The following is a 25,471-nucleotide window of genomic DNA, read 5'->3' on the forward strand; positions in this document are numbered from 1 at the left end:
AAAGTTTGTGATCATTAGTTACAGCAGCTCCAGGAAACTAACGCAGGTGTATGATATGCCAGTTTCACCTCCTGAAACACGGCATCTGTACAGGGGAGTCCTTGCAGCCTGTGGGGTACTTTGCAGAGTGAAGGGCAGATTTGTAAGGAGGCAGCTCTCGCCCACCCAGCAGACCCTGCCTCAGTTTACCAGTATGCAGTTGTCCCTGAGCCCCGGGCTCCACAGAGAACTACACCAAAGTCACTTTAAACACAGAAGCATTATCCAGTTTTTAAAGATGTCCTATTTGATTATTTTTCTGTACCAACATTTGGCACCGGCCTAGCTGAGTCTCAGAATCACAAGAGTTAAACAACAAAAAAAAGAAACATGGATTCCAGAGTCGCCCCCAGAGAGTCTGGTTTAGAACATTTGGGACGGAGCCTAGTTGGAAAGTCTCGTGCTTGGCCTGGGCAGTCTGTGCCGTACGTGCCTCGGTGGTTATTCACGTCAGAGCAGTGCTTCCCTCTGTTCTCATGGCTACGTAACTGTCCATGTGCTGCTCTCTTCCATCGGACAATGCCCTTTCTGAACACCCCCACCTCCAGCACTCAGGAAATGTGTGTTGACTTGGGCCCTCCCGACTTCCTCCCAAGGTAGGATTTCGTGACCAGATCCAGAGGCTGACGACACTCAGGCAGGGGCTGCTCCATCACGCTCCGCGTAGATTCCTTACTCTTCAGGCTAAGTCTGGCGCATTCTCCCAACATGTGTGTGGAGCACCTACTGTGTGCCAGCCACTGGGAATTTAAAAGTGAACTAAACAGATAAAAATCTCTGCCCTTCTAATCTAGATGTAAGCATCCCACCTGTCACCCGCCAGTGTTGACCTAAAGATGGTGACTGCTGTGTATCAGGTTTCTCAGCTCGAGGATGAGGAGATTAATCCACCCTCTTCTCTGGCATCTTCTGGTCCCTGCCCGACCCCGGCGGCCTTCTGTGCATCCCCTCCAAGTTCCCCTCTGCCTCCACAAGTAGGATGTTTAGGGCAGTGAAACTACTCTGTACGATACTGTCATGGTGGATACACACCTGTCATCATACATTTGTCAAAATGCAGAGTGACCCCTCATGTAAACTCTGGACTTTGATGATATGATGTGTCAAAATTGGTTCATCATTTATAACAAATGCACCACTGTGGTGGGGGTGTCGATGGTGCATTGCGGGGGGCACCAGAGAGTAATGGGAACTCTGTACTTTCTGCTCAATTTTGCCATGAACCTAACACTGCTCTTAAAAAAAAAAATTAAGTCTATATTTTTTCACAAAATGACTTGGTACAGAGCTAGGATAGATCAATTCAACGCAGACGAGATCTCAGAGCTCCCACTAGCCTGTGACACTCTAGCCAGCGTTTGGACTTTTTCTACAGGCAGTGGGGATTTTAAAGCCAAAACACAGTGAGCTCATTAGTGGGTTTTAGGAAGATTGTTGAATGGGGATAAGTTGAGCTAGCATGGAGCCATCGACCCATCAGGACTGTGTGGAGACAGCCCCCCACTTCACTGTCCCCAAATCACCTACCTTAGCAACATTGGGACGGCAGAATCCCTTTGTGGACCCAAGGAAAGCCACAGTCCACCTTCCCTGAGCACTAGATTTTGCCACAACAGTTGCCATCCCTCCTCCTTTGCAGAGTAGAGGAAGCAGCCGACCAGAGCTGGGTTATTCACTGAGATGACAGCCACCCATGAGTAAGGGACACTCCATCAAGACGTCTTCAGGTCAGAGCTGGCGTGCGTGACAACAGCACCCAGCATGACGTTGGGTGCTTTGCCATCCCCTTGGAATGAGCGATAAACTCCAGTCGTGTTACATGAGGCACCCCAAAAGGGTCCCATCCACTGTTAGTCTTGCCTGCTCAAGTGTCTGTCTCCACCATTTGTCACTTACTTCTTTCATTTTTCTTTCCCAACCAATGTCTTTGTTTAGGCCCCAGTGGGTGTTCTTGTATCGATTCCCATTTATTTCTTCCAAAGAATCAGAAGGCTTAATGTCAATTTCCATTTCCAAAGCTGGTAGCATTTGAGAAAAGTGCCTTCTTCAGATCAATACTCCCTCCTGACTTGACATTGAGCTATTAGTAACTACATGGTGTATGATTTCACTGGGAAAAATAGGGGTCAATAGAACTACAATTCCTGGATATAAAGCCAGCTGGTCTTGTCTACGACAGGTTTCATGGAGAGGCCACAACGCTCTCAAGAAGCAGAAAGATCACCTAGTTCACTGCACCCCCGCCCCCATTGTCTGCTAAGCTTATTATCACAGCGCCAAGAAGTAGGCCGTTGGCAAGAATCCCTTCAGTGACTTGTTCTGCCAACTACATATGAACACTTGGTTTTCCTCTGTGATTCCAAATGGATGATTGCGCTGCCAAGTCAGGAATTACTCAGCATTATAAGTTATTTACAGTCCATAAAAAGGTTTTCAGGCGACGCTACTCGAAATGTGCAATTCAGTTACTCCTCCAGTGACTGCCCCCCCAGCCCTCTGCAGGGGCTCCTCTGTTGGCACCCCTCCCCGCTCGGTCCCAGCCTTGGGGACACGACATACTCCTTTCCCAGGTTCAGCAGAGGATGACCCTGGCCTACTCCTCCCCCTTTCCACCTCACCCTCCATGCTCCTCGTCGCCACCACATGAAGCTGAAGAAGTTTCTCCCGAAGGGTTTGAACAACCACTAAGAGGAACTACAGGCAGCAGAGGAAGATTTTCCAACAGTACAAGACAGCACCGCCTCCACTGGTCCATGGGGACAGGGGCCAAAATGTCGCCCCTCTTCTCTCACCCGCGAAGCTGCCGGGCAGCAGAATCCGGCTCTCACGCAGTGGTCCCTGTCCCCTGCTGGGCTTTGCCTTCAGAATATGCCCTGAGGGTGTGAGAAGAACAGTCGAGGCCCGTGGGGCTCCCTCAGCGGCCCCTCAAGGTCTCCTCACCTTTTTCTCCCAAACATCGAGCCGGTACCAACCGGCGCAAACACATGTGTACACACACACACTCCCAATTCAACCTCAGTGAGGAGCAAGGGCATCAGGACCAAACGGAAGAATGCAGACGTTTTCCTAGAACACCACAGCCCCCAAGGTCATGGTGCCTGGGAAGCAGTGAGTGCAGCACCGGATCTTGGGCTCAGAGCATTTGCTCGCCCCCCACCAGCCCAAACCTTTTCAGATTATGCGTCCGTGGGCCCCTTTCTCAGACACCTCCCTCTAAGGACTGCCGCCTTCCCCTGACGTCATTCTAACTGCTAAAAATCATAATACTCCCACCCAGCTATATGTGGGGGTTCCCCAAATACTGCCCCCAGCCCTGACCAATTGACCACCAAATCCCGTCCACTTTCTGCTTCAGGATGGCCCAAGTACAGGCCCCTTTCTCCACCTGCAAGGCCACCACCACGACCAGACTCTCAGAGGTGTCCTGGTCCCCTCTGCCCCCACTCACGTGGCTCAGAGTATCCCCATCCCTGAGGCCCCCAGGCCCATGGTCGGCTCCTTCTCCAGTCCCGGCCATTCCTCCCCACCCGCCAGCCTTGCTGGACTCACCCAAAATGCCAGGGAGGAAGACGAAGCGTCGAGTGTCTGTATAAAGTGGGAATTACGCAAATACTTAAGATGAGCTTGACCCTACGTCCCCTCATTTTACCTCAGGGCTGAGGAAAGTGGGAAAACCAGGACAAATTATTGGGCTTGGGTTCTAGAGGGGGCCCTGGGGGAACACTGTCTGGAGATTTATGGTGAATCCACCCTTGTAAGAAGGCCTTGACCAGACGCCAACCTGGGAGTGTTACCGGGTTAGTTGACGAAGAAGGTTCAGGAACCTGCCCAGCTCACATGCCAGGGGCCTGCGGTGGAATTGGATTCCAACAGGGGTCTTTGATGCCAGGCCCAGGTGAGGTGAGCTACATCCAGATTTGAAACCCGAAATCCATAGGGTAGTGGTGTATCCTCACAATGGAGAACTATTTTGCCATAAAAAGGAAGGAAATTCAGTCACATGCTACAATATGGGTAAGCCTTAAGGACCTTATGTGAAGTGAAAGAAGCCAGACACAAAAGGACATGTACTGTAGGATTCCACTTACATGAGTCATCAAATTCTCAGAGGCAAGAAGTAGGTGGTGGGGCCAGAGGCTGGGGGAGGGGGAGTGGCGCGTTGTCCTCTAATGTGGCCAGAGATTCAGTTTGGGATGATGAAAAAGATCTGGAGATGGGTAGTGGTGACGCTTAAACAACAGTGAGAATGTGCATAATACCACCAAATTACTCACTTAGAAATGGTAACTTTTAGCTTATTATATTTTACCACGAGGGAAAAAAAATGGAGTGCATTGACTTGACTCTTCAAGAACAAGCCATGTTTCTTTCGTTCTTTGCCCTTTTTTTTTTTTCCTCAAACGTTGCTGTAGATATTGGCCTCTTTGCAGAGAACCGTGTGGGTGTGAGGTCTGGTCCCAGGTGCACAGAGTTTTGCAAAATGACTATTAAATACAATAAATCAGAATTGCTTTTAAAAGCTTCAGAGTCTGCTTTTCTCGACCCAAAAGCCTACGACGTTAACACACTTGTTCCAAGAGACAGGAGAGACTCTGGAAACCCGTCAAACCCTCAGCTGTTGCAGGCGGTGGTGATTCTGTGAGAAACACTCTGTGCCTGGGGTCCATCTCCACCGAGCATGCACTTGGCTACCACGCCACCCATCGAGAGGCTGCACCTGTGGGGGCCTCTACAGGAGCGCCTCCCTGGTCTCTGGCAGCCAGTTGTGTCAGAAGGTTTGGAGAAGGTTCGCCCTGCAACGGTTTCAGCCAAGGACTTTCAGAGAAAATAGCAAAATTAGAAATGTGGCAGCAGCAGAAGTTAAGCACGCATGTTTACAGTGAGTAGAGGCATTGACCGAAAGCACTAATTTGAAGAATTTCGTAGCTTCCTCAGGACTACTCGACCTATTAGACTGCACTCTCCAGTTTCACCTCCCTGCCTTCAAAGGCACATCGAGGCTGGAGAGGATAAAAGGGAAAGTGATTAAAGAGAAGGAAAATTGTAGCAAAGAATGAAGGTTTGAAATGCTGAGGGAGCCGGAGACAGGAGGGCTTGGGATTAATATGCCTCCGCCGGTGGGTGACGCCACGGTATGGGTGGAGTAGGTGTGCTCTTTCCAGCTCCCTGAAAACTCAGTGCGGTGCCTTGACGACCAGGTTTGAAGGAAGGTAAGGGCATGGCAGGCCGGCCAGGTCCTCTCTGGGTACCCAAACATTTCTTGAGCACCCAGGTGTGCCCTGCTCGGAAGCGGAAACAGACAAGAGGGCATGAGTGGCTCCAAGTTTTTCATCATTGCCACTAGAAAACCAGTTTAAAATACCACAATCAACAGAAATGAAGGATGAGAAGTGGTCATGGTAATGAAAAGAGGGGCAAAAGCGTCTGCGGGAAAACCCCTGTATACCTGTTTAAAAAATCATGCATTTGTTGAGATGGGTCTGTAAATATGACAGCTGGGAGACGTCCTGGAATCCCGTTGGCTCTACCTCAGGTTTCTTTCAGAGCCCGCAAGCTTTGGCAATGCAGGTGGCCAGAGTAAACGAGTTAGGATGACTTTAATGGACTTGCCTGCTGACCTTTCCCAAATAAAAATCGCACACTTGATAGCTGACTACATGTTTTCTGTCCTTGCCAGGAGCTAAGGGTGTTCTCTTCCGACTGACAGAGAGGGAGCAGGGAGCTTTCGGAGGGGGCACTTCCCAACTAAATGGGGACAAAATGGCACTTCCTCTGTTAAGACAGACAGCAGAAGGCTCAGGGCAGAGCAATGCCAGGCAGATCCCACACCCCTGGCCCAAGGAGGGAGAAGCAGAGCAACTGGTTCTTACCCCTGGGAATTGGGAAACCGGGCCAGTGAGAGTTGACATTAAGTAATAGAAGGAATAGAAGCTGTAAGAACAGAATTCGTACCTCCAGGTCTATTATGCAAAAGTGATTGGTCAGCAAGCCATTGCTGCGTTTAAAGATGATCTTTTACAGAAAAACTGACTAAATGCCCTGTAACTCAGGGGAGCGTGCCTGAGGAAAGACTAGCTATAGATGTCACACCCCAGTCCAAGGCCTGCCTGGGCCACCCAGTGAGGGCCTCCATGATTAGAATGAAGAAGGACTCAGCCAGACCTACGGAGCAAGATTCTTAAACTTTGGGGTGCATCCAAACTCCTTGGGGTGGTTGGCAACCTCATCCCCAAAGACCTTGATTCTAGACTCAGAATTTGCATTTCAAAGAAGCCTCCAGGTGATTCCAAAGCAGGGGTCTGGGTCCACTTGTGGAGAAACACTGCTCCCATTTTCTGCATCAGATGGATGCTTGCTACTGCTTGCTACTGCTTTCTGCTTGCTACTCACTTCCTGTGAGGAGACAACTGAGAGCAGGGTTTAGAAACCTTTGTAGCCAGCTGTCATTGCTGGCATATCCAGCCCTCCTCCATCACTTCAGCCACCACGTGGTCCGAGCCTCCTACAATTTCTGTGCACTTAGTATTTGTCAGCTATAACCCATTGGGGCATATAATCTGGAATTGTTTCACCCAAAGATAATTTTAACTATAATTTATCAAGATAAATTGTGAAAATTGACTCCTGTTGAGGTATTAGAGATGAATAAAGCACCACTTGCTTTAACTGGGATGAAACTTGAAAAGAAACAGCCTATGCCTGCTGAACTCACTGTATCATCTGCTTGATGTCCACGAACAAATCTCTGAGGGTGTCTTGTATACTATGCATGTGTTATTAAAACAAAACAGAGAAACCATTTAGGTAGACATTTTCTCCTATAGGTAGGGTGGTTGGTCAATCAGATAAGCAAGAAACAGTGTCACTTGTCACATTAAAAATATTAAATACTGATACAACAGTCTTTGTTTCTTGTATTATTTCCGAAGGGTTGGAGAATTAAAAACACAAACTGAACTCTGCACAAATAGTTTAAGAGACACTGCTGTTAATGGAATTCTCCTGGCGGGAGTCAAACCCCAGGGGAAAGTGATAAAACTATTCCTTTTCAGCAATAAAAACACTGTTGTGTTGGGTAATTACATATTGCATCGTTTCCATGATAAACAAAAACATTTGTTTCCGTTGGGTGGAAATGAAAGCAAACCTTTTCCCTTTCTGGAGGCAGCTTTGCTGCTTGGCTGGTTAGCTCTGAGCCAGCGCTAAGAAGGGCTGTAATTCCAGGGTCAACCCGTGTCAGGCCCATTTGCCCTCACAGTGCTAAAGCTAACTGTTAAGGGCACAGAACACAGAGCCCCTGCCTCCCACCTCCCTCACCCTCTGTTTCACACCAGTCTTCATGGAAACCTTCAGTTCATAAAAGGAACCTGGCCGGAGGGCTCCCGGGGTTCGCTGAGACCCTCAGCATTGCAGAATACACCGCACATGGCACAGCTCTGGTGAAGGGGAGCCTTCGCCCAGCGCCAAAGCTGATTCTTTTCTTTAGAATCTACTAGCCTGAGGCCTGTGCTTCATGCGTTAGTTTTAATTTACTTCTGTCACCAAAGTGACTGACATGGGTCTTTTCTTCCTGCCGGAGAGTACAAATGTAGAGGGACTTGTTCATACATACGATGGCAGGGGACCCATTAGGGAATTCAGTCATTTGTAAAAATAGCAGTGGTGGTGGAAGGGGGTTGGCCTAGCAGGTAACGATGGGACTTCAAACAGTGTGGGCTGTGGGGCGTCAAGCAGTTCAGAGTCCCCCTGAACTTCAGTGTCCCCTGCTTCATAGGTCATTCCACGGAGCGAGCCCCGGGGCGGACCTGCTGTGTGGCCGGAGGAAAGGCGGGCAGATGGACATAAGTAGGCACTTCCCTTTGTCTGATCAGGAAGGGCTGGGGAAGGAAGAGAGAAATGGCTTGGGATTTGTCAATGTGTGAGTTTTTCAAAACTTCAAATTAATCTGTCTTCTCCGATTTGTAAACCATGAACAGAATCACCTCATCCTCGCTCAGTGTCTCTCTCGATTTACCTCTGAGTTGACCAGCTGTTTACGTGATGTGTCTCACTGTCCTGGGTGTGGGGTAGACATGCGTGCCCTCTGAGTGGACGCCTGGCTTGCTCCCCGTGGGTTCATCTGCCAGGAGGGCGACCAGAATGCGGTTTCCTTCATGTTTGCAGTTTTGTCGCGACTCCACGGAAAAGCATGTCTACCAAAGTGTGGCGTGGTGACGTGGTGCCTGACTGGGTCTTCAGTCAGCTGACAGGAAGGGCTGGCCTCGTCCTGCCTGCGGCCAGTGCCAGCTGGGTACTCACTGCACTTCCAATTCTTGAGATGACACAGCGTTAAGCAAACCTGCAGTTCCTGCCAAACCCTACTCCCTGGGGAGGGGCTCCCGGAAAACGATCCAGAGGACCAATGGGTCCCCAAGCTGAAAACTACCATGAGCTGGCCTTGCACCTACTGTCCAATACAAATGACACTTCCTACAGATGCAGCTTTTGTTCTTTACTGTGTTTCATTCCCAAAGAAAAGTAACTCTTCCGGCTGCTGAGCCTGCTGTCCCAGAGGGCACACTGCAGAAACCACCTTCTCCCACCACACAGCACACACGCCTCACACACTGCTCACACTGAGTGCTCATTGAGGCATCCGTGCGTACACGCGTGTACATGCACACATACTTGTACAACCCTCACACACATGCACACCCTCACATGTGCACACACACTCATGCACACACACCTATGCACACACTTGCACTTTTTTTAACCTGGGGACCATTTTCAGGGAGAACACTTGGAGCTGTTTCTGACTGAGGACCCCCCAAAAGTAAATTGTGCTGTGCCCCCCTCATATCACTTTCAAAGGGGTGACCGGTGAGAGGCCAGGATGGTCTCTTCAAACAAGAGCACAGAAAGCCAGGACAGGAGAGAAGGAGGCACACATCTCGGCAGCTGACGTGGAATCGAAACAGCCATGAGCGATGCCACATTCTGACGACCACAGTGATACCTGAGGGGTCATTCACCTGCAGAGTGAAAACATCTTCTCCTTAAAACAACGCAGAGTGAATGTTTTAAAGGCCAGCAGTGGCTAGTTATCCACCTCCTGCAGTTCTCTCAGTGTGGCTTGCAGGAGACGCTGAAGCTTCCGGAACACATTAGGGGGTGCTCTCTGGGGGAGCCCGGCAGGGTGGCCCGGGTCCGCACAATCCTGCACGGTCTCCTGTAACTGCAGCCGAAGCTCCAAGGAAATGGCAGAGCTCCCGAGAGTCGAGGAAAACCAGTGGCGGAATATCTTGTCACAGATGACCTGAGAGAAAGGCGAGGGAGCAGTCAGTTCAGGGCAGCAAATCCCCCTTGGAAGGGCCCCAGAGCCTGCCACGGGGTCTCCCAGGCCTTCGCTCTTCGCCCACATCCCCCACGTCCTTCAGGGGCGGGGAGGCCTGCAGACTTTGTGGGACTCTGATACATGTCTTCCCTTCTGGAACTGAACCTCCTCAGCCCCATGAAGAAACTTTGCCTCAGAGACAAGGGCAACCCCGTGTGAGGTAGAACATTTCTATTTCCAGCCTCCCGGCAGATGGAGCAAGTTCTAGGGGACACTTCAGAAGGGACTGAAGAGAAAGGGGAGCAGAAAGTCATACGCAGTCACAGCGGCCCCTCGGCAGGTCTGCAGGCACCCCATTCCGAGGAGGGGCTTTCTTGGCCATAAAAATGGTCCCAGTAACAGTGATCACCCCCTGACAGGGCTGTCCTCAGCCTCAGATGACCTGCTGGTGAGAAGTGTGCCAACGTGATAGCACTGAGGCTGGCAGGAGGAAAAGGCATATTGGAAAGGAAACGCTGAGACTCTAAAGGAGCCCTTGAAATGTATTTTAGGAGCAGAAGTAAAAAGTCAGCCATTCTCCCACAGCCTTTAAGTCTAATGACAAAGAAATTCACTGATGCTGAAGAGCTCTTTAAATTCTCAGTTTAAACCTGCTGTTTGTTTTACAGCTTTCTGTTTCCTCCCTGGTGGGAGAACTGGACGGGGAGCTGCATAATTAATAGTGCTTTATTTTTCTATATCACGCTTTATATTAGCCTCATCTAACAAATGCCTCAATTTTGTAGAGCTGCTGTTTCATAACTGTAACTTTTGTTTCCCAATGCCCGCAAGGGCCAGGATTTTTTTAAAAAACAAGTCATTTTATTTCTTTTTTGAAATGATCGTACATTTTCATGTGCAAACATTTCAAATGTTTATACTGTAGTGCAAAAGATAGACTGTAAGCTTGGTCTCCGTCCTGCTTCTGATCGCCAGACACTCAGCTCTGGCTGAGAGGCAACCACTCCCTTCAGTTTCCTTCTAGAAGATTCTGGGTAGACACAGCCCGTGTGTGCGCTTCCCTTTCCTTTTACTTTACATAAATGGTCCTATATACATGCACTGCTCTATAGCTTCCATCCCCATTTAACCAAGTATCAGAGCGAGTCTTCCAAGTCAGTTCTTATCAGGAGAGCCCACGTGTTTTAATGGCTGCACCTCCAATGTGTGGGTGCAAATTACTTAACTAGTCCCCTATCGATGGAAATTTAGGTTACTTAACTAACTTTTGCTATTATGAACAATGCTGCAATAAATATCTTGCATATATGTCATTTTCCTTTTATGCATGTGACTAAATTTCTAGAAATGGAATTTCTAGCCCACAGGCATGTACATTTCTTGTTTCGATAGATAACGCCAGACTGGCCCCATACAGGTTGCGCTGAGCTCTCAGCAATGTCCTACGAGAATGCTGGTGGGTGGCTGAAATGGTTGAATTTGCTTTGTTCCTCTTACCAGTCAGGTTGAGGGCCCTTTGTACTTCCTTCCCTGTGAATGGCCCCGTTGATATCCTGTGCCCACGTTTCCACTGGACGTTGGTCTTTTCGTTTTAACTTAAGCCCCTTGCTTACATTGGTTTCCTGGGGAGCAGACTCTAAGATGAGGTTTGCATGCAGGGATTTATTGAGGGCATTCTTGGGGACCTCGCCTCCATGGAACTGAGAGAGAAGGTGAACTTCTGGTGCTAGGAAGGCCCCACACCGCAGAGTTGTTCCCCTCTGAGGCGAGGGAGCGGGGCATAAGCAAAGCCACTGACCACGCACCAGCTGCTGCCCCTGGGATCTGGGAAAGAAGCAAGAAGCTCTGGTGGGTGAAGGACAATCCTGGACACATTCGGAGCCAGCCGCAGAGGCTGGGGGTGAGGGCCTCTGCAAGGACATCTGCAGGGATCTGTAAGAGCCCTTCATATCTTAAGGACAGGAACCCCAGGCTCATGATGCTGCAAAGGGCAGGTGTTAGTGTTTCCACTTTGTGGGATGAGGTCACAGGTGGCCGATGCTCTAGTGAAAAAAAAAAGCCTCTTGTTCCCACAGCTGAAGATTTTGCTGCAGACACGCCGAGGGCATGAGTCCACAGGAAGTTAGAGGCTGGGATGGAGAAGCCTCCAAAGGCCATGTCACTGCTGGGCTTCCAGCTCAAGCTTTCGTCGGGCTGTTGCAGGACCCCGGATCAACCACCGCTGTCCAGGTCCCCAGGTGAGTACTCCCTGTGGCATGACACGGCACCACGCTGAGGCCTGCTCCCACCTAGGTCCACGTCACCAGGCCTGCATGGGGTCACCCTGGTTTTCGGGGTGGAGGACCCTAGGAACAGGCTGCAGTGCGAGTGGGATTGGGGCAAGAGTTGGACGGGAGAGCAACAAAGCAGGACAGTGGGGGCAAGAGTGTAGCTGCGATCGCAGGCACAGGCGGTGGGGGGCAAGTAAGCCCAGCTTCTCTGCGGTGACCTCCTCCTGGTTGTAATCAACTCCCAGGGGCCAGGCTCATCCACGCCCACCTGGGAGCCTGAGGTGAGGGCTGAGAGCAGACAACTGCCCATGGGAGAGGCTGATGGGGTATTGAGCCCCGCAGTGGGGACCTCTCTGGCTCTAGACCCGATCTGAAAGCCGGGACCCAGTATGGAGTCCCCCTTATCTCTGATTCCAGGACTCAGGACACATGTCCTCTCGCTGTTAACCACCTGCTGACCCTAACTGGTAACCTGCCTGGACTGGTGTCCATCCAACCTCCCTACTTGTCTCAGGACTGCTTTGTACTCTTTTCATCCTTCGTGCTGGCGTGTGTGTAGATGCAGAAAGTAGACCCAGAGAGAATAGCTATCGAAGCCCCCCCATAACGCGGTGGGGCCAGGAACAGGCTTTGCTGGGAGCGGCACCATTAGACCAACAGCCCCCTGGGGCAGATAGCAAAGAACAAGTGACCACCCAGTCTCCCACCGTCCTGCCCTCAGGTGGCACAGAAACAGGGGCCTCCTGGCATTAACAGGGTGCTCCAGCCTAGCGGAGGCTGAGGCTGGCGGAAGGCGGAGGGCATGCCCCCTGCTCACCTGCAGGTTGCTGTTCACACGCTCTGCTCCACACTTGTTCACTCGCAGATCACACTTGGAAAAACAGTCAAAGAAATTGCAGTCTTCGTCTCCCGTGCAGTTCTGCTCAAGAATTTCCCTCATTTTAGGTTCAAAAAAGGCCATGTCCACGTCAATAGCCACCACCTGTAACCAAAAGGGCACAGGGTGATCGAAGGGCCATGGGAGCTCAGTAAGCGGGAGCCCATGCAGCGCCCTCTCCCGGTTTGCGGGAGCAGGTGTCCCAGAGCAGGGGGGGGGCCCAGAGTGGGGGCCACAGAGCAGCCAGCCAGCAGGACGGCCGACCGCAGGGGAGGCCTCCGTTGATTTCCACCAGCCAGGGGCATGGTGCAGATTACATTGCAAGGCTTTAGCTGCTAGCACTAGTGAAAGCTTAGCGTTCCGAACCGTAACCAGAAGCACCACTTTTCATTTTAAGTGTTCCGTAGATTTAAAAGTAGAAATCTCTGAAATATCTTAAAAATGAATTAGCATCCCCTCCGTTGCTTTATCACTTTGGTCTCTGACCTTCCAGGGTCAGGATTACAAAAGCAGTCAAATACGGATCATCTGTCCCCGTGAATATAGGCAGCAAAAGGACACTACATTCAGGAGACAGGTCTTGGGTGTGTTGGTGAAAATGGAGTGGATGGGACCCAAGTTGTCTATCGATGGCGTCCCTGTGACTATCGCTCGCGTCTCTGTGACCTGAGTCAACTGGTTTGTAACTGATTGTTCAGGTAGACACAGGACTGGGGGTGGGGGAAGGGTTAGAATAACAGCCTCCAAGTTCTCGAATTAGGGTTGATACTTGTGGACTCTGATTCAACAGCACAAATCAGCATGAGAATGTGAGGACCCCCTGGAATTTCAGACTTATCTTCTTGGCTTCAAACCAAATAGCCTTCAAAACCAGTAAAAGAATAACATCTGAATTATGCATATTTCCCTCAACCACTTGAATTTTTAAAAAATAAAATAAAATTAGCTCAAATCTGAGAAAACCTGGACTCTGCTCAAATCAGGCAGGTATTAAGGAGCTATGGGAAGACTTGATGAATTTGATGGAGTCTGTGGTATTTCACAAGCCTTCACAGGCCAATATCAAAATGTCAGCCTTTCCTTCTCCCTTTGGTAGCATCTCAAAAGAGTGTTCATTCGCTTTTGTGTCTTGTTCAGGACTGATGCCAGGAGGCAATCTTCAGTATTATTCAGTAAAACAGAGGAGGGAAAATAATTTACTTCAAAATATGTGGAGAATAATTAAAGAACAGGGAACTTTTCCCTATTTAAGAGCTTTGCCTAATTACTAATTCAGGCACAACAAACAGAAATTATCATTTTAATCAGTTTTTCCTGTCTCATTATTTAGCCAAAAGAAATATGTCATTTCATTATTTACGCTGCTTAATAGACTAAAAACATATTACCTATGCTAATGAATCTATTGTCTTTATAGTTTATTATTGGGGTTTCAAGATCCTTTTCTTCCATAGTTTCTGGTAATCCCCCCACTTTTCCTGGGCCCCTAGATAGAATTTCAGATCCTCACAACTTCTCTCTCTACCATTTCCGAGTGTTCCCTTTCCATCTCCCAGGAGAGCCAGATTCATTTTTAAAGTTTTAGTCGGTGGTGCAGAACAGATTACAGCTATTGTGAGCATAACTCTGTGTACCTAAAATAGGAACGGTGACAAAAGAAACTGGGGAAACTGTGGGAGGTTTCTTAAATTGCATCAGGAGAGTCATAAAATTCTTCGTGCATGGAATTACCTAACTCGCACCATCTTCTTCAGACCATCCTGCCAACAGGCTAGAAGGGACCGATGAGAATTATTTCACTCTCTACTGAAAAGCATGGCTCTAGAGGAGGAAGCATCACCTGTTGGAAAGAAACTCTTGCTGGCAGTAGTTTGGGAGCAGGAAGTAAAGATGTTTCCTACTTGTTCATTTCCAACCACCAGCTACATTGTCAAGACCTGCCCATGGGGACCGGAAGAAAGTGAACGACCGTCAGTCCTTCTTCCATGTGGGCAGCAGGGCAGCATCCGCCAAAGGGAGGACCCACCTGCAGGACGGTCGCTGAGCTGGCTCATTCTCAAGCTGCAGAGCATCAGGACCACCAGAGGCTTGTTTGTAAAGCACAGGTTGCCACGTCCACCCCCAGAGTTTCAGACTCAGTAGGTCTGGGGTGAAGTTGGAGAATTTGCATTTCCATCAAGTTCTCTGATACTGCTGATTCTACTGCTGGTTTTCACTTAAAAGTTGTAACATTACAGGGAAAATTAACTTCTTGAACCTCAGCATCATAAGGAAAGTCAATAATACCAGGGTCCTTTCCTCCCCATTACCCCCCACGTGAGCGCTCAGGCACAGGCGGCGGCCCCGTGTGCTCCAGAACCAGTCCACGCGGCAAGTCTGGTGGAGGTCAGAGTGCAGCCATTACCTCACTGAACAAATATTCTGCGCCTAGTATTATGTGCAACACGCGGAAAGGCAAAAGGCATAACTGAAGTGGATGCGCGAGCCAGTAACGTCCTGTGGTGCCCACGCTCCAGGGAAGACCCATCGGCCCCACCTCCTTCCAGAGCCTCTCCTGGGAACGCGGCCACCACAGCCTCTCAAGTCTCTCAACTTCCATCACACCTGTTGAATTCCACACATTGACACTCTCTTATACTTTCTGGATGAAAAACAAGTGATCTAATGATGAGACGAACTGGCCCCATAACTGCCCAATGCCAGCGGTTGTGTGTGGACACTCCACCCCCTCCCCAAGGCGTCAGGGTGGCTGTGACCCCAGGACTGCTCTGAGGAGAACAATGGCCATTCGAGTCCATTCCATAACCTCCCTGCTCAGGAAGAAAGAAAGCCTCCCTCAGGGTCGCAGCTCTGAGAAATAAGCTGATGAGTCTGGGGCATCCCTCCCCTTCACTACTCGTCTGGAGGGGTCTCCTGGAGCCCAGAGTATTGTAGATAGATCCAAGGTCCTTCTGGCATCTTCTGGAACCTCCCAGAACCTCTCAGCTCTTGTCCTTCCACACGTGGAGCCGCCCCCGCTTATCAGACCCTCTGGGGCAGCCAGGGAAGAGCATCAGGACAGAGTGGTTTGGGCCAGATGCTACTCCACCTCGAGACGAGGCTTGGAGGATGGATTGGCACTGATTGCAGGCTGTCTTCAGGAGGCAGTCCTGTGCCACCTGGTGCCACCTGCCCTGGAGGCCATGGCTGGCAGTAATAGTACCTTCTTCCTGTCGTAAAGAGCATTGTTCCACCATGAGCTAGCCCCACAGTGACCGCCCACTGAGGGGGCCAGAGTTCAGCCTGCCTGGCCCTTCACCTGCCGGCACCTGCAGTGTATGAGCTAACCGCTGCAGCAGGGGGAGGGACCCCAGTCAATGGCAGATCACCATGGCATTGATCTGACGCCCGGGTTAGCCTCGCTGGGGGCAGTGGGAGGGTGTTATCTCATAAGGAGACACTGACATCCCTTCCTGCTTTCGCTTCTCCACCTTGTTTAATTCCTCAGCCACTGGAGTGGAGGCTACAATGCATGTGCCATGGACAGAGCAGTGCACAGGCAGACGTTTCCACTGGGCAGGTTTCTCCCTTGTGGAAGGCACCGAAACTCCACTCATTCCTCCCGAGGTCTGACCCACAGAGAGGAAGTACCTAGAACCCTCCAGGGAGAATGTGCTAGAAGAAGATGCACATCATAGTGGAGTGTGGGCCGTTTGAAAACCGCACCTGCCAACTGGGCTGTTGTGCAGAGGCCCCCACAGGCCATCCTCTGCCGCCCCATCATCACCTAAAGATTGTGTTCTGCACGCAGCAAGAGCCACCTTTCCAGAACCTGCTGCGCTGCTGTGGAGAAACCCAAGTGGCCCTTGGGGAACGAGGACGCACGGCCTTACAGCCCTCAGCCCCCGCAGTCCTTTCATTACAGGCCCCACTGCTGGGGCAGGGCGTGAGGTGCTGGTGTACTTTGAATTCTCACCCAGGGAGGGTGGGCTGCTAGGGCAGGGGTGGTCCAGGCCAGAAGACTGCATCATGTTACGGTGTTTCCCAGGACTTCAGAAATCCCCTCATTTACAACCACCCGGACCCCCACATGGAAAAGGCACCCTCCCAGGGCCACTCACCGTGAAGTCCCTTCTGATAGCAAAGTTCTCGGGCTTGACGTCGCAGAGGTGGAGGCGGTGGGAGAAGTCGTTGTCGAAATGGCTCACCAGGTCTAGGAAGCTGAGCGCCATGTCACTGATGGCCCGGGCCAGGCCCCGGGAGGCCCCGCCCAGGGGGAAGAGGGCAGTGTGGTGGGGGCTGCCGGCTGCCAGGTACTCCACGGCATAGAAGTGGCCGCAGGAGCCCAGCACGGGTGGGGCGTGCCGGCTCAGGTCCTGCAGCAGGCTGAGCAGCACGAACTCCTCCTGCTGCAGGAGGGACCACAGGCTGGCCAGCTGGCCCCGCCAGCGGGGACCCCGGAGCCTCGGCCACAGCAGCCCCAGACCACCGTGGGACAGCTCCAGGCCCAGCGTGTTCTTGACCTCGCCGGCCACCAGCAGGAGGAGTTCTGCCTCGGGGAAGTCCTGGCCGCCCTTCCAGGCCTGGTCCTCCAGCAGCCCGGGCCGCCGGAAGCTGGAGAAGGCCTCCTCCTTGGACTTGAGGACCACCGGCCGGCCGCGCCAGTCGGCCTGCAGCACCTTCTTGCCCCTCTCGTAGTACAGGCAGCGCCGGTACAGCAGCCGCCCAGCCACGCACAGGTCCTGGCAGAGGTCGCCCACCAGCACGCCGCCCTGGTAGTCCCGGCACTGCAAGGAAGGGGCAGTCGGTCACCACAGAGCGGGCAGGAAAGGACCAGGCTGGTCCCCGTACTTAGGGCGCTTCTGATCAGCTGTTGAGAGAACCTCATGAATAGGAGCCACATGGCTGTTCAGGTCAGTGAGTAATTAAGGCAGACACTTCAGAGTGTCTCAGTCAGGCCCCAGACTGGATCCTCAGAACCAGGACACCCAGCTGTGTGACGCCGGGAAAAGTCGTTTTGCCATCTGGGTGTCAGCTCCATCACCTGTCAGTGAGAGGGCTGGGCTGGGTGTTAGGGTCACCAGAGAGCTTTTAACCCCATCCAAGGACAACTAAGTCAGATCTCGGGGGGGGTTGTGGCCCCGAGATCACGGTCATGGCCTTCCTACAGGAAGGTCCCCTGGGCCCGTTGTTTCCATATGAGCAGTGTGGCCTGTAATGCCAACTGGCTCGGGAGGATTATAGGGGTTCAGGGAACTCACTGCAGGAAACAGGAGTTCGAACAGGCCCGTTGGCTGGTGATGTTGGCAGGATAGACTGGAAGGCGCCCGGGATGCCCTTCAGAAGAGAGGAACCGCGGGGGGTACATTCTGGACATGGAGGGTGTGTTTAGTACCTGGCGGTGGTTAGGAAGGTGTCCAGAGCCCTCCAATGACTAAACTTCAGGGGCTCGTTTGACGAGTGCCACACGAGGGGACTTGGTGAGCCCCCCTCAACACCGCAGTGCAGTCATCCCTAAGAAGGCAGTCCACCAGGCCCTGCCCTGTGGACATGCTAGAGGAATGGCCACCGGCCAGGCTACCTGCCTCAGCCACACCTGGCCACCTTCAAATTAACAGAGCCACTTTCCGAACTTAGCCCAGCCAAACGCGAGCTGAGCCACGATCCAACTTAAGAGTACCAGGCTTAAGAGTTCACAGACCAGAGGTGGCTGCCTTCGGATCTCCTAAATGACCGTGGAATGTGACATGAGCAAGATAGGAACACGACCAGGCGTGGCTTTGGGGAAGACTGGGTTTGCCTCTGGGCTCTGCCCCTCACTAGGTGTGTGACTTGTTCTCAAGTCCATAACATGGGAAGATGATACTATGTTACAGGAAGCCTATGAAGAAGGTCAACCAAGGTCAAGGGTGCAGAGGACCTGGTCATCTCAGGAAATGCTAGTTCTTTCCCACCCTATCCAGCCCTGGTCATTACAAGTCTAGGGCCAGGGAGGCTTCTTCCTGGAGAAATGCATCTGAGCTCAATTTTGAAAGACAAATTGCAAATCCACCTAACAGACAAGGAAGGCGAGGGCAGTTCCATCGCAGGGAATAGCCTGTGCAAAGACCCAGAGCTGCAACGCAGTGCAGTGTGTTCAGAGAAGCAGATGTGCTCAGGGGAGCTGAGAGGAAAGCCACACGCCTGTGTGATGGACGGTGTATCCTATCAAAACCGCCATGCCTAGGCCTCCACCTGACAAAAATTCTTCCTACGCTGCACAGATCGGATCAGTCCCACCTGCCAGTGGGGATGCTTGTCTCCCTCCTCTGCCCCCTGCTCTCACTAAACGATCCCAGTGGGTCCCTGTGCCATCCCCCTCACCTGCTGGCACCCGCACGGCACAGTGCTTCCTGCGAAACTGTACTGCGTCCATGAAATCAAATTCAAATTGAATTGAAATCTATACAACATTTGTCCCTGCAAAACCGGAAGGCAATTCCAAACAGGAGTGGCAAGATATTTTCAATGATGGTAGAAACATTGAACTTGGCATATGGCCCGTTAATTTTGGAGGGGAACGTTAATTTCGGCTGTTTTCCGAAGATCAGCACATGGCGGTGTAAGGGACGAAGCAGTGGGCATTGGACGGGACAGGAAGTGGAGCGAGGTCCCCAGAACCTCGGCCGCTCCCACAGCTGAGGTCCTAGGTCTGTGACCCAACGTTCGGTGCCCTGAGGCCTCGTTTGTCCTAGGAGATGGTTTACATCAGAGGAAAGTATATGCGAATGCAGCAATTACAGAATTGTTCTTCCGGGCATCCTTTGTGATGGAATATGTTTGCCATTTCAGCCCCACTCCTCTTAGGTAGAATGTAACTTTCATCCACCTTGGTTACCATGGCTACCAGGGTTAGCGTGGGTCTGTTAGGTCTTCTTGCGTGTCTGTGCCTACTAAACACAGAGACTTAATCTAGATTTAAAAAGCTTCGAACTTAAAGTACAAGTTATAAGTTTACAAACTAATTAATAATTGGCATCATGTTAGAGACAATTGTGAAATTCTTTTATTAGCAGCATGTCCTATAGAAGTGACTATTTTTTAACTTAATAGAAGTGGCTTATTTACTTCAACTCCATTTTTAAAATTAGTTTTCTCCAAATATGAGGGGGTCCTAACTGCCAGCTTACAGACATTTCTGTTCTCAAAGGTATGTACATACAAAATCCACAGGTATCGGGTTTTAAAATAAACTGAAAAACAAACCCAAATTAATAAAGGCTCATTGTAGTTAACTGGCATTTTTTAATGCATTAAACTCACAGTGGGTTTGTGTTTCTTACGGATGGCATGTGTACATACAAACACATATTTTCAGCACTCCCAGCTCTTGTAGGAAGTGTTCTTAGCACCTTTTGTTTAGAATGTCTCCAGCTTGTACCATGGTTCTCAGGCAAAAACAAAGCCTGTCCCGCTCCAGTTTGGGAAACGGTTGACAGGGTCTCAGAGATGATGCCCAACGGCTGCGTTTTCTTTTGTGTTCTTTTGTTTTTAAGGAGTAAAAGTTCCTGTGTAGTTACCACATTCCTGTGACAGGACAGGATTTCCTTCCCGAGCAGTCACTGTTGCACTGCAGAATCTCAAATAACTGGCCAGTCCACAGGACAACCCCTTTGGAGCCCAGGCTGCTTTGTGAACATGGCCGAAGCACTCGGGGAAATAGAGTCATTCTCTGCTCCAAAGTCTTCCTGGGTATGTGCCCTGGATGCTGTGGTCCCACTGGGGCCCTGGGTTTCTATCACAGCACAGAAAGGCAAGCCTGCCCCTTAAAAAGGAACCCTGTATGGAGGGAACTAAATTCAATCACATCACAGCCTAACTAGCCAAAAAGGCATTAAGCCTCTGAATAACAAAGTCTGTGGGAATGTTTTTGAGATGTGTTGAGAGGGATATGCCCGGGAAGGGTTAAGTCTACCCAGTTGTAACTGAGGGTTTTCATACTGGAGAAGCCACTTACTGTCACGGGGTCTCTACTATCAGACTGCACGGGGTCACATTGCATGAGTCGGGTCAAGTTACTCTGCCTTTCTGGGGCTCGATTTTGCTATTTGTGAAATGGGGATTGTAATAGCATGTGCCTCCCAGAGGTGGTTGAGGGGATCAAATACGTGAGCAACATACGTGAGCAACTACTGAGCATGGAGCCTGCCCAGAGTAAGCACGCGGGCACCTGCAGCGCACCCCTCCATGCCTGCACAGCAGAAGCGGGCTCATAAATTATCAGGCATGGTGTAAGGCTCGTCAGCCTGGCATAGCTTCCTGCATGGTTCGTGGGAATAGTCGGGCTCTAGAAACTTCACAGAGGAGTCAAAGAGGATGTACAGTGTCTTGATTATTAGATGTGCTGAAAAGCTGCAGTAAAGAGCAGCACTGCAGTCTGACTAGAAAAATCCGAAGCTCTAAGACCCAATGCCTGACTCAGGAACAATTTCAGTTGGCTCTTCCAGCTCTCTCCTCTTCCAGGGCTGTGGAGTGTGGTGGGCTCCCTCAGGAGCCTCAGGTGGGCTTGGGGGTACCAGCAGACCTGACTCCCAGCTCCTAACCAGCTCCATAGCTTTATCTACAGACGCCCCACAGGCCAGCAGTGCCCCCACCGCACTGTCGGTCCTGGGAACACAGCAGGAGCTGCCCCCAAGTTCACTGCCTCTGCCAGAGAGAGAGAGGGCTCCCTTTGGCTCAGCTCAGTTACTCCTTCTGTGCTCTGGTATTCAGAGGGAAAGCTAATGAGAGTCTGGAGGCCAGTCAGAAAAATAACAGCCAGTTTTATCATTAAGGATAAAAGCCAGGCAGAATGAATTGGAAGTACTTGGGGAGCCCAGAGACAGAAGCTCGATTCAACTGGCGTCCTGGGAGGCCACAATGCCAGCCTCTACACGGCAGCCAGGGCCCAGCAATCTGGGTTGGGGACACTGGGGTGGTATTTAAACCTCGTTCTAGATTAGTGTGTCCTGACTAAAAGTGAGCCAGGGTGGGGCTGGCACCAACCGATCCAGAATGGAGAAGGTAGAAAGGGACGCGGCAGGAAGAAAGGGAAAGTATTGAGAGAGAGAGAGAGAGAGAGAGAGAGAGAGAGAGAAATAACAGCCTCAAATGGGGCGTCCTAATGACGCTCCCCAAAAAGTCAGTTCACTGAAACAACCTCAGATGAACTTTAGGAAGACAGACAGACCTGGTATTTCAAATAATTCTTTTGGCGACTGGAAGGACTGAGAGCCTTCAGAAACAGACCTGACCTCTTCAGCTTTATGTCAGACTGAAAACAAGTCCATAGCCTGCCCCTGGGGATAGACTGCTGGAGCCTCTAATCAGAATTGGTTTTAATTTATGAGCTGGAATGCTGGGAAAGTTATGATTAGCAGTTACTTAAATTATATTAGGCTATTTAATTTCCATTAGGCCTTTTCCCACTTAACCAAAGGTATATAAATGAAAAATGACATTTGTTTTTTTAATCTAAAAGATTATTATTTTTGTAAACAGGTATTCATTCCATCCTGGCCAAACTATTAATCTTTGTTGACTATAATTAGTTAATCAGTCCCCCCAAAACAAAGGGGAAAATATCTATGAGTGAAAGGAATTTTTATATGGATTACTGAGAAAAATCAATGAGCTCATGCAACTTAAAGAAAATTTGATAGAACTTCAGTGTAACAGCAGATGGATGGATGATGGAAGGATGGATGGATGGAATGGATAATAAGTGTCTCTCTTGCATCGTTGGTCAATTCATGATGACACATGTCAGACTCGGAATATGATTTTTTTTTAGCTTGTACATTTCACTCATTTCTTAAAATTTTCCTACCTCACTTTTTATAGTAATCATTTACTTGGAAACCTTTACGCTACTACATTTTGTAAACCTGCAATCTCAAAAGGCCCACTCATATGTAAGTACGTGATTGGACCGAAAACTTTCCGTGCATTTCTTGAAGATTTCTTTAAAAAATAGATCACTTTTCACACCAAATGCTTAGATGGTCACTGTTTGGGGACCTGAGTGATCACATCAGAAATCAATGTCACAGTAGCAGCCGCTAGGGCACATTTCTTGGATTTCCTTCTGGGGAATTCCCAACTTTGTTCAGGTCTCTTAGTGCTCATCATCTTTCGAACCAAAGAGATTGAGTAGCAGCCAACGTTTGGAAGGAACTGATGAGCGTCTGGGGCCCAGTGCGTGCAGCAGCCTGCGACCCAGGCGTTTCTTCCTCGCCTAAACTGCGTGGCGCAGCCAAAGAGCACTCAGCCCGTCCCCCCCCCACCCCCTCCCTGGTGGGAAAGAGAAGGCTGTCATGACCCCAGGACAGGAGTCTGCGGGGTTTGGGCCGCCTCCGCGGCGCGCTCCCCTCCCCCGAGCGCACTCTGCCAAGGGTCCCACGGACCACTCAGGGGCGAACGCGGGTTTGGGGCGCAGGAGGCAGGGCCCTAGGAATCGTCTGCACTGGGCGCGGCGCGGTGCAGCCCAAGTTGGGACCACAGAGCGGCAGCTGAGCAAGAGGAGCGAGACCCGAGAGGCAGAGGCGTGGTCCCTGCCGGCCGCGTCCTGACCAGCGCGGGGAGCCCGGCCACCCCACACAGGACGCGGGCACCAAGGGGCTGTCGGGAGACTCCGAGCAGACCCGCAAACTTTCTTTAGGAGCGCGGGCTCAGGGGCTGTGGGAAAGCAGTCGGGCAGGAAGACTCTTGGGACAAAGGACTAATTTTGGCAAAATGGGGAGAGACACCCCCGCGCGCCCACCGAGGACTTCTGGGAACACTCTCCGTTGGGGAGACCGGGATGTGCGCATCGGGCATTCCATGCCAGTGTCCCACCCCGCCCCTCCACCCCGGGCGCGCCTCACGGGGCAGTGCTGCTGCGGGACCTACCAGCGCGGCCAGGATGCGCCGGCTCTTCTCGTCCGTGCAGCGCTCGGAGAGGACGCCCGGGTGCGCGCGGAGCAGCAGTGCGGCCGCCAACACCCAGCCCGCGGTCCAGGCGGCGCAGGCAATTAGTGTGCCCCGTCCGCACCGCCTGCGCCGCCCGCACCTCCGGAGCCGGCCCCGCTTGCCCGCCGCCGGCGCCATGGCCAGCGCAGCCTCCTGCCGCCGGCGCCCTGCGCTCGCGTCGGTGCTCCGCAGCTCCGCGGGGGAGGGGGCGCAGGGGAGAGGCCGCGCGAGGGGAGAGGAGGCTCCGCCGCAAGATCGCCCGCCAGGCGCGTCCTGGGATGGGTGGGGGTGCCTGGAGGCCACAGCCCGCGCGCCTGCCCCAGCATCCCGCTCCAGGTCCGCGCGCTGGACACCCTGCTCCACGGCCTCACCCCAACACCCTGTCCACTTTTTTGCCCCCAGAAGACCAGGATTCTTTTAAGCAGAATCTGCGCAGATTCAAACTCCCCCGAGTCTAGACTCTGGCTCCTCTGTCAATACATCTTCAATTCCGACAAGACCTACCCCTTCTTCTCTGGGCGGCTGCTAAGTGCCCCAAACCTTGTTTTTTACGGACACCCCGCGCCCCTGGTCCCTCTCTGCACCCCCTCCATTTGCCTCTCTACTAGATTCCTCCCTCCTCTGCGTCTACCCCGACTTGGGAGGCCCTCCCGGCGGTGAGACCCCAAGCTTGCGTCAAGTCCGGGGTCCAGGACAGTCTGGGACGTTGTGGCGACCCCGCCCACCTTTCCCAGGCAGCCTCCTGAATCCAGCCTACTGCCCAGGCTGCCAAAACTCCAGGGCGTCCTTTCCGGGGCAAAAGCACCACGCTGCTTAAACGTCTCCGCTTCCCCCTGGCGAAGAGAAAGCGCTGGCTAATTGTGTCTAAATCTGCCTGTGTGTCTATTTGTAAAATCCTCTGGTGGGGGGGGGCATGCTTCAGTGTCTCGTCCCAGCGGCTACAATAGGCAGGCGCCACTGGCAGGCAGAGCAATCCTTGGTTCTTGGCAGCACGGCTTCCCTACCCCACCCGAGCTGTCCCTCCTCTCCCTGAAAGCCTTTCTCCCCTCGCTACAGAGAGTCCCCGGTGGGCGGTGGGCGGATGGGTGCTGTCACAGGGAGGCCTTGCCCTTGGCTCCTGCATTCACTCCGCAGAAGCTTACTCGACGCCTATACCTGCCAGCCCATCGTGGTTGCCCTCCCGCCTGCACCGCGCCTGAATTTCAAAACATCCATTCCTGAGTGTGGGCACAGGAAGAATTATTCTGGCCCCGATGAAGCATTCTGTAATTCTCCTTCGGAACAGGCTTTCTAACCTTATCTATTCTGCAACTCACCAATTTAACTTCAAGTTTCATGGCTCAGGGATAGAAGTGCCCAGGAAGTATGAAACATCAAATTAGTAAAGGCTCAGCCCTCAGGAGCAGTTTGGGTGTGTCGCAGATATTCCCTAGTGACACTGGGGTTTGGGGACAGCTCAGTGAACAGCAGTAATGCCCATGCCTTCGCTGTGACCAGCTCTCCCACTTCCAGGGCACACCCTGCCCCAGCCGGAAGCACCACGTGGGACCGGTTTCGCAGGCTGGCTGTATCAACACTTGGATGGCTCATTTCAAAATAGAGGAGCGCAGAAGGCATCCCAGGACACTACTGAAAATCCTGACTTGGAGGTGCAAAGTAGATCCCATTTCCCAAACATTTTATTGGGAGGAGGGCAGTTATAGGAAAGAGGAGAGAGACAGAAGTGTGAACATTTATCCTTTAAAACCTAGGAATAAAAATCACAAGGGTAAAGCAGAGCCTGAAATAAAAGTTAACAACATTGGGATTTGCGACGTAAGCTGTCCTTTTGTCAGTTTTTACAGTCTGTTAATAACCACACTCCTTTTGGCATTTTATAAAGAAAAGTATACAGAAGAAAAGAGGATTATAATTCACAAAAAGAGATCCTCTGAACGTTCAGATTGCTTTAGTACGGAAGTCATGGTGCTCTCTTGAGCTGAAAGAAGATCCTTGGGAGGCAGGACCTACGAGGGCTGCCAT

At 51.4% G+C, this 25,471-nt stretch overlaps 1 protein-coding gene across 1 annotated transcript; it reads right to left on the bottom strand.

Annotated features, from left to right (window-relative positions):
• Positions 1 to 4,440: 4,440 nt before the first annotated feature.
• Positions 4,441 to 24,128, bottom strand: DIPK1C (divergent protein kinase domain 1C). Its single transcript, XM_033087917.1, has 4 exons — positions 23,390 to 24,128; positions 16,603 to 17,268; positions 12,443 to 12,607; positions 4,441 to 9,337 (listed from the first exon to the last, which is right to left on the bottom strand). The coding sequence occupies exons 1-4, from the start codon at positions 23,585 to 23,587 to the stop codon at positions 9,119 to 9,121; spliced, it is 1,248 nt and encodes a 415-aa protein (XP_032943808.1). The 5' UTR covers positions 23,588 to 24,128; the 3' UTR covers positions 4,441 to 9,118.
• Between the last annotated feature and the right edge of the window lie 1,343 nt (positions 24,129 to 25,471).

The sequence above is a fragment of the Rhinolophus ferrumequinum genome, chromosome 19, assembly GCF_004115265.2.
Source record: "Rhinolophus ferrumequinum isolate MPI-CBG mRhiFer1 chromosome 19, mRhiFer1_v1.p, whole genome shotgun sequence".
NCBI lineage: Eukaryota > Metazoa > Chordata > Mammalia > Chiroptera > Rhinolophidae > Rhinolophus > Rhinolophus ferrumequinum.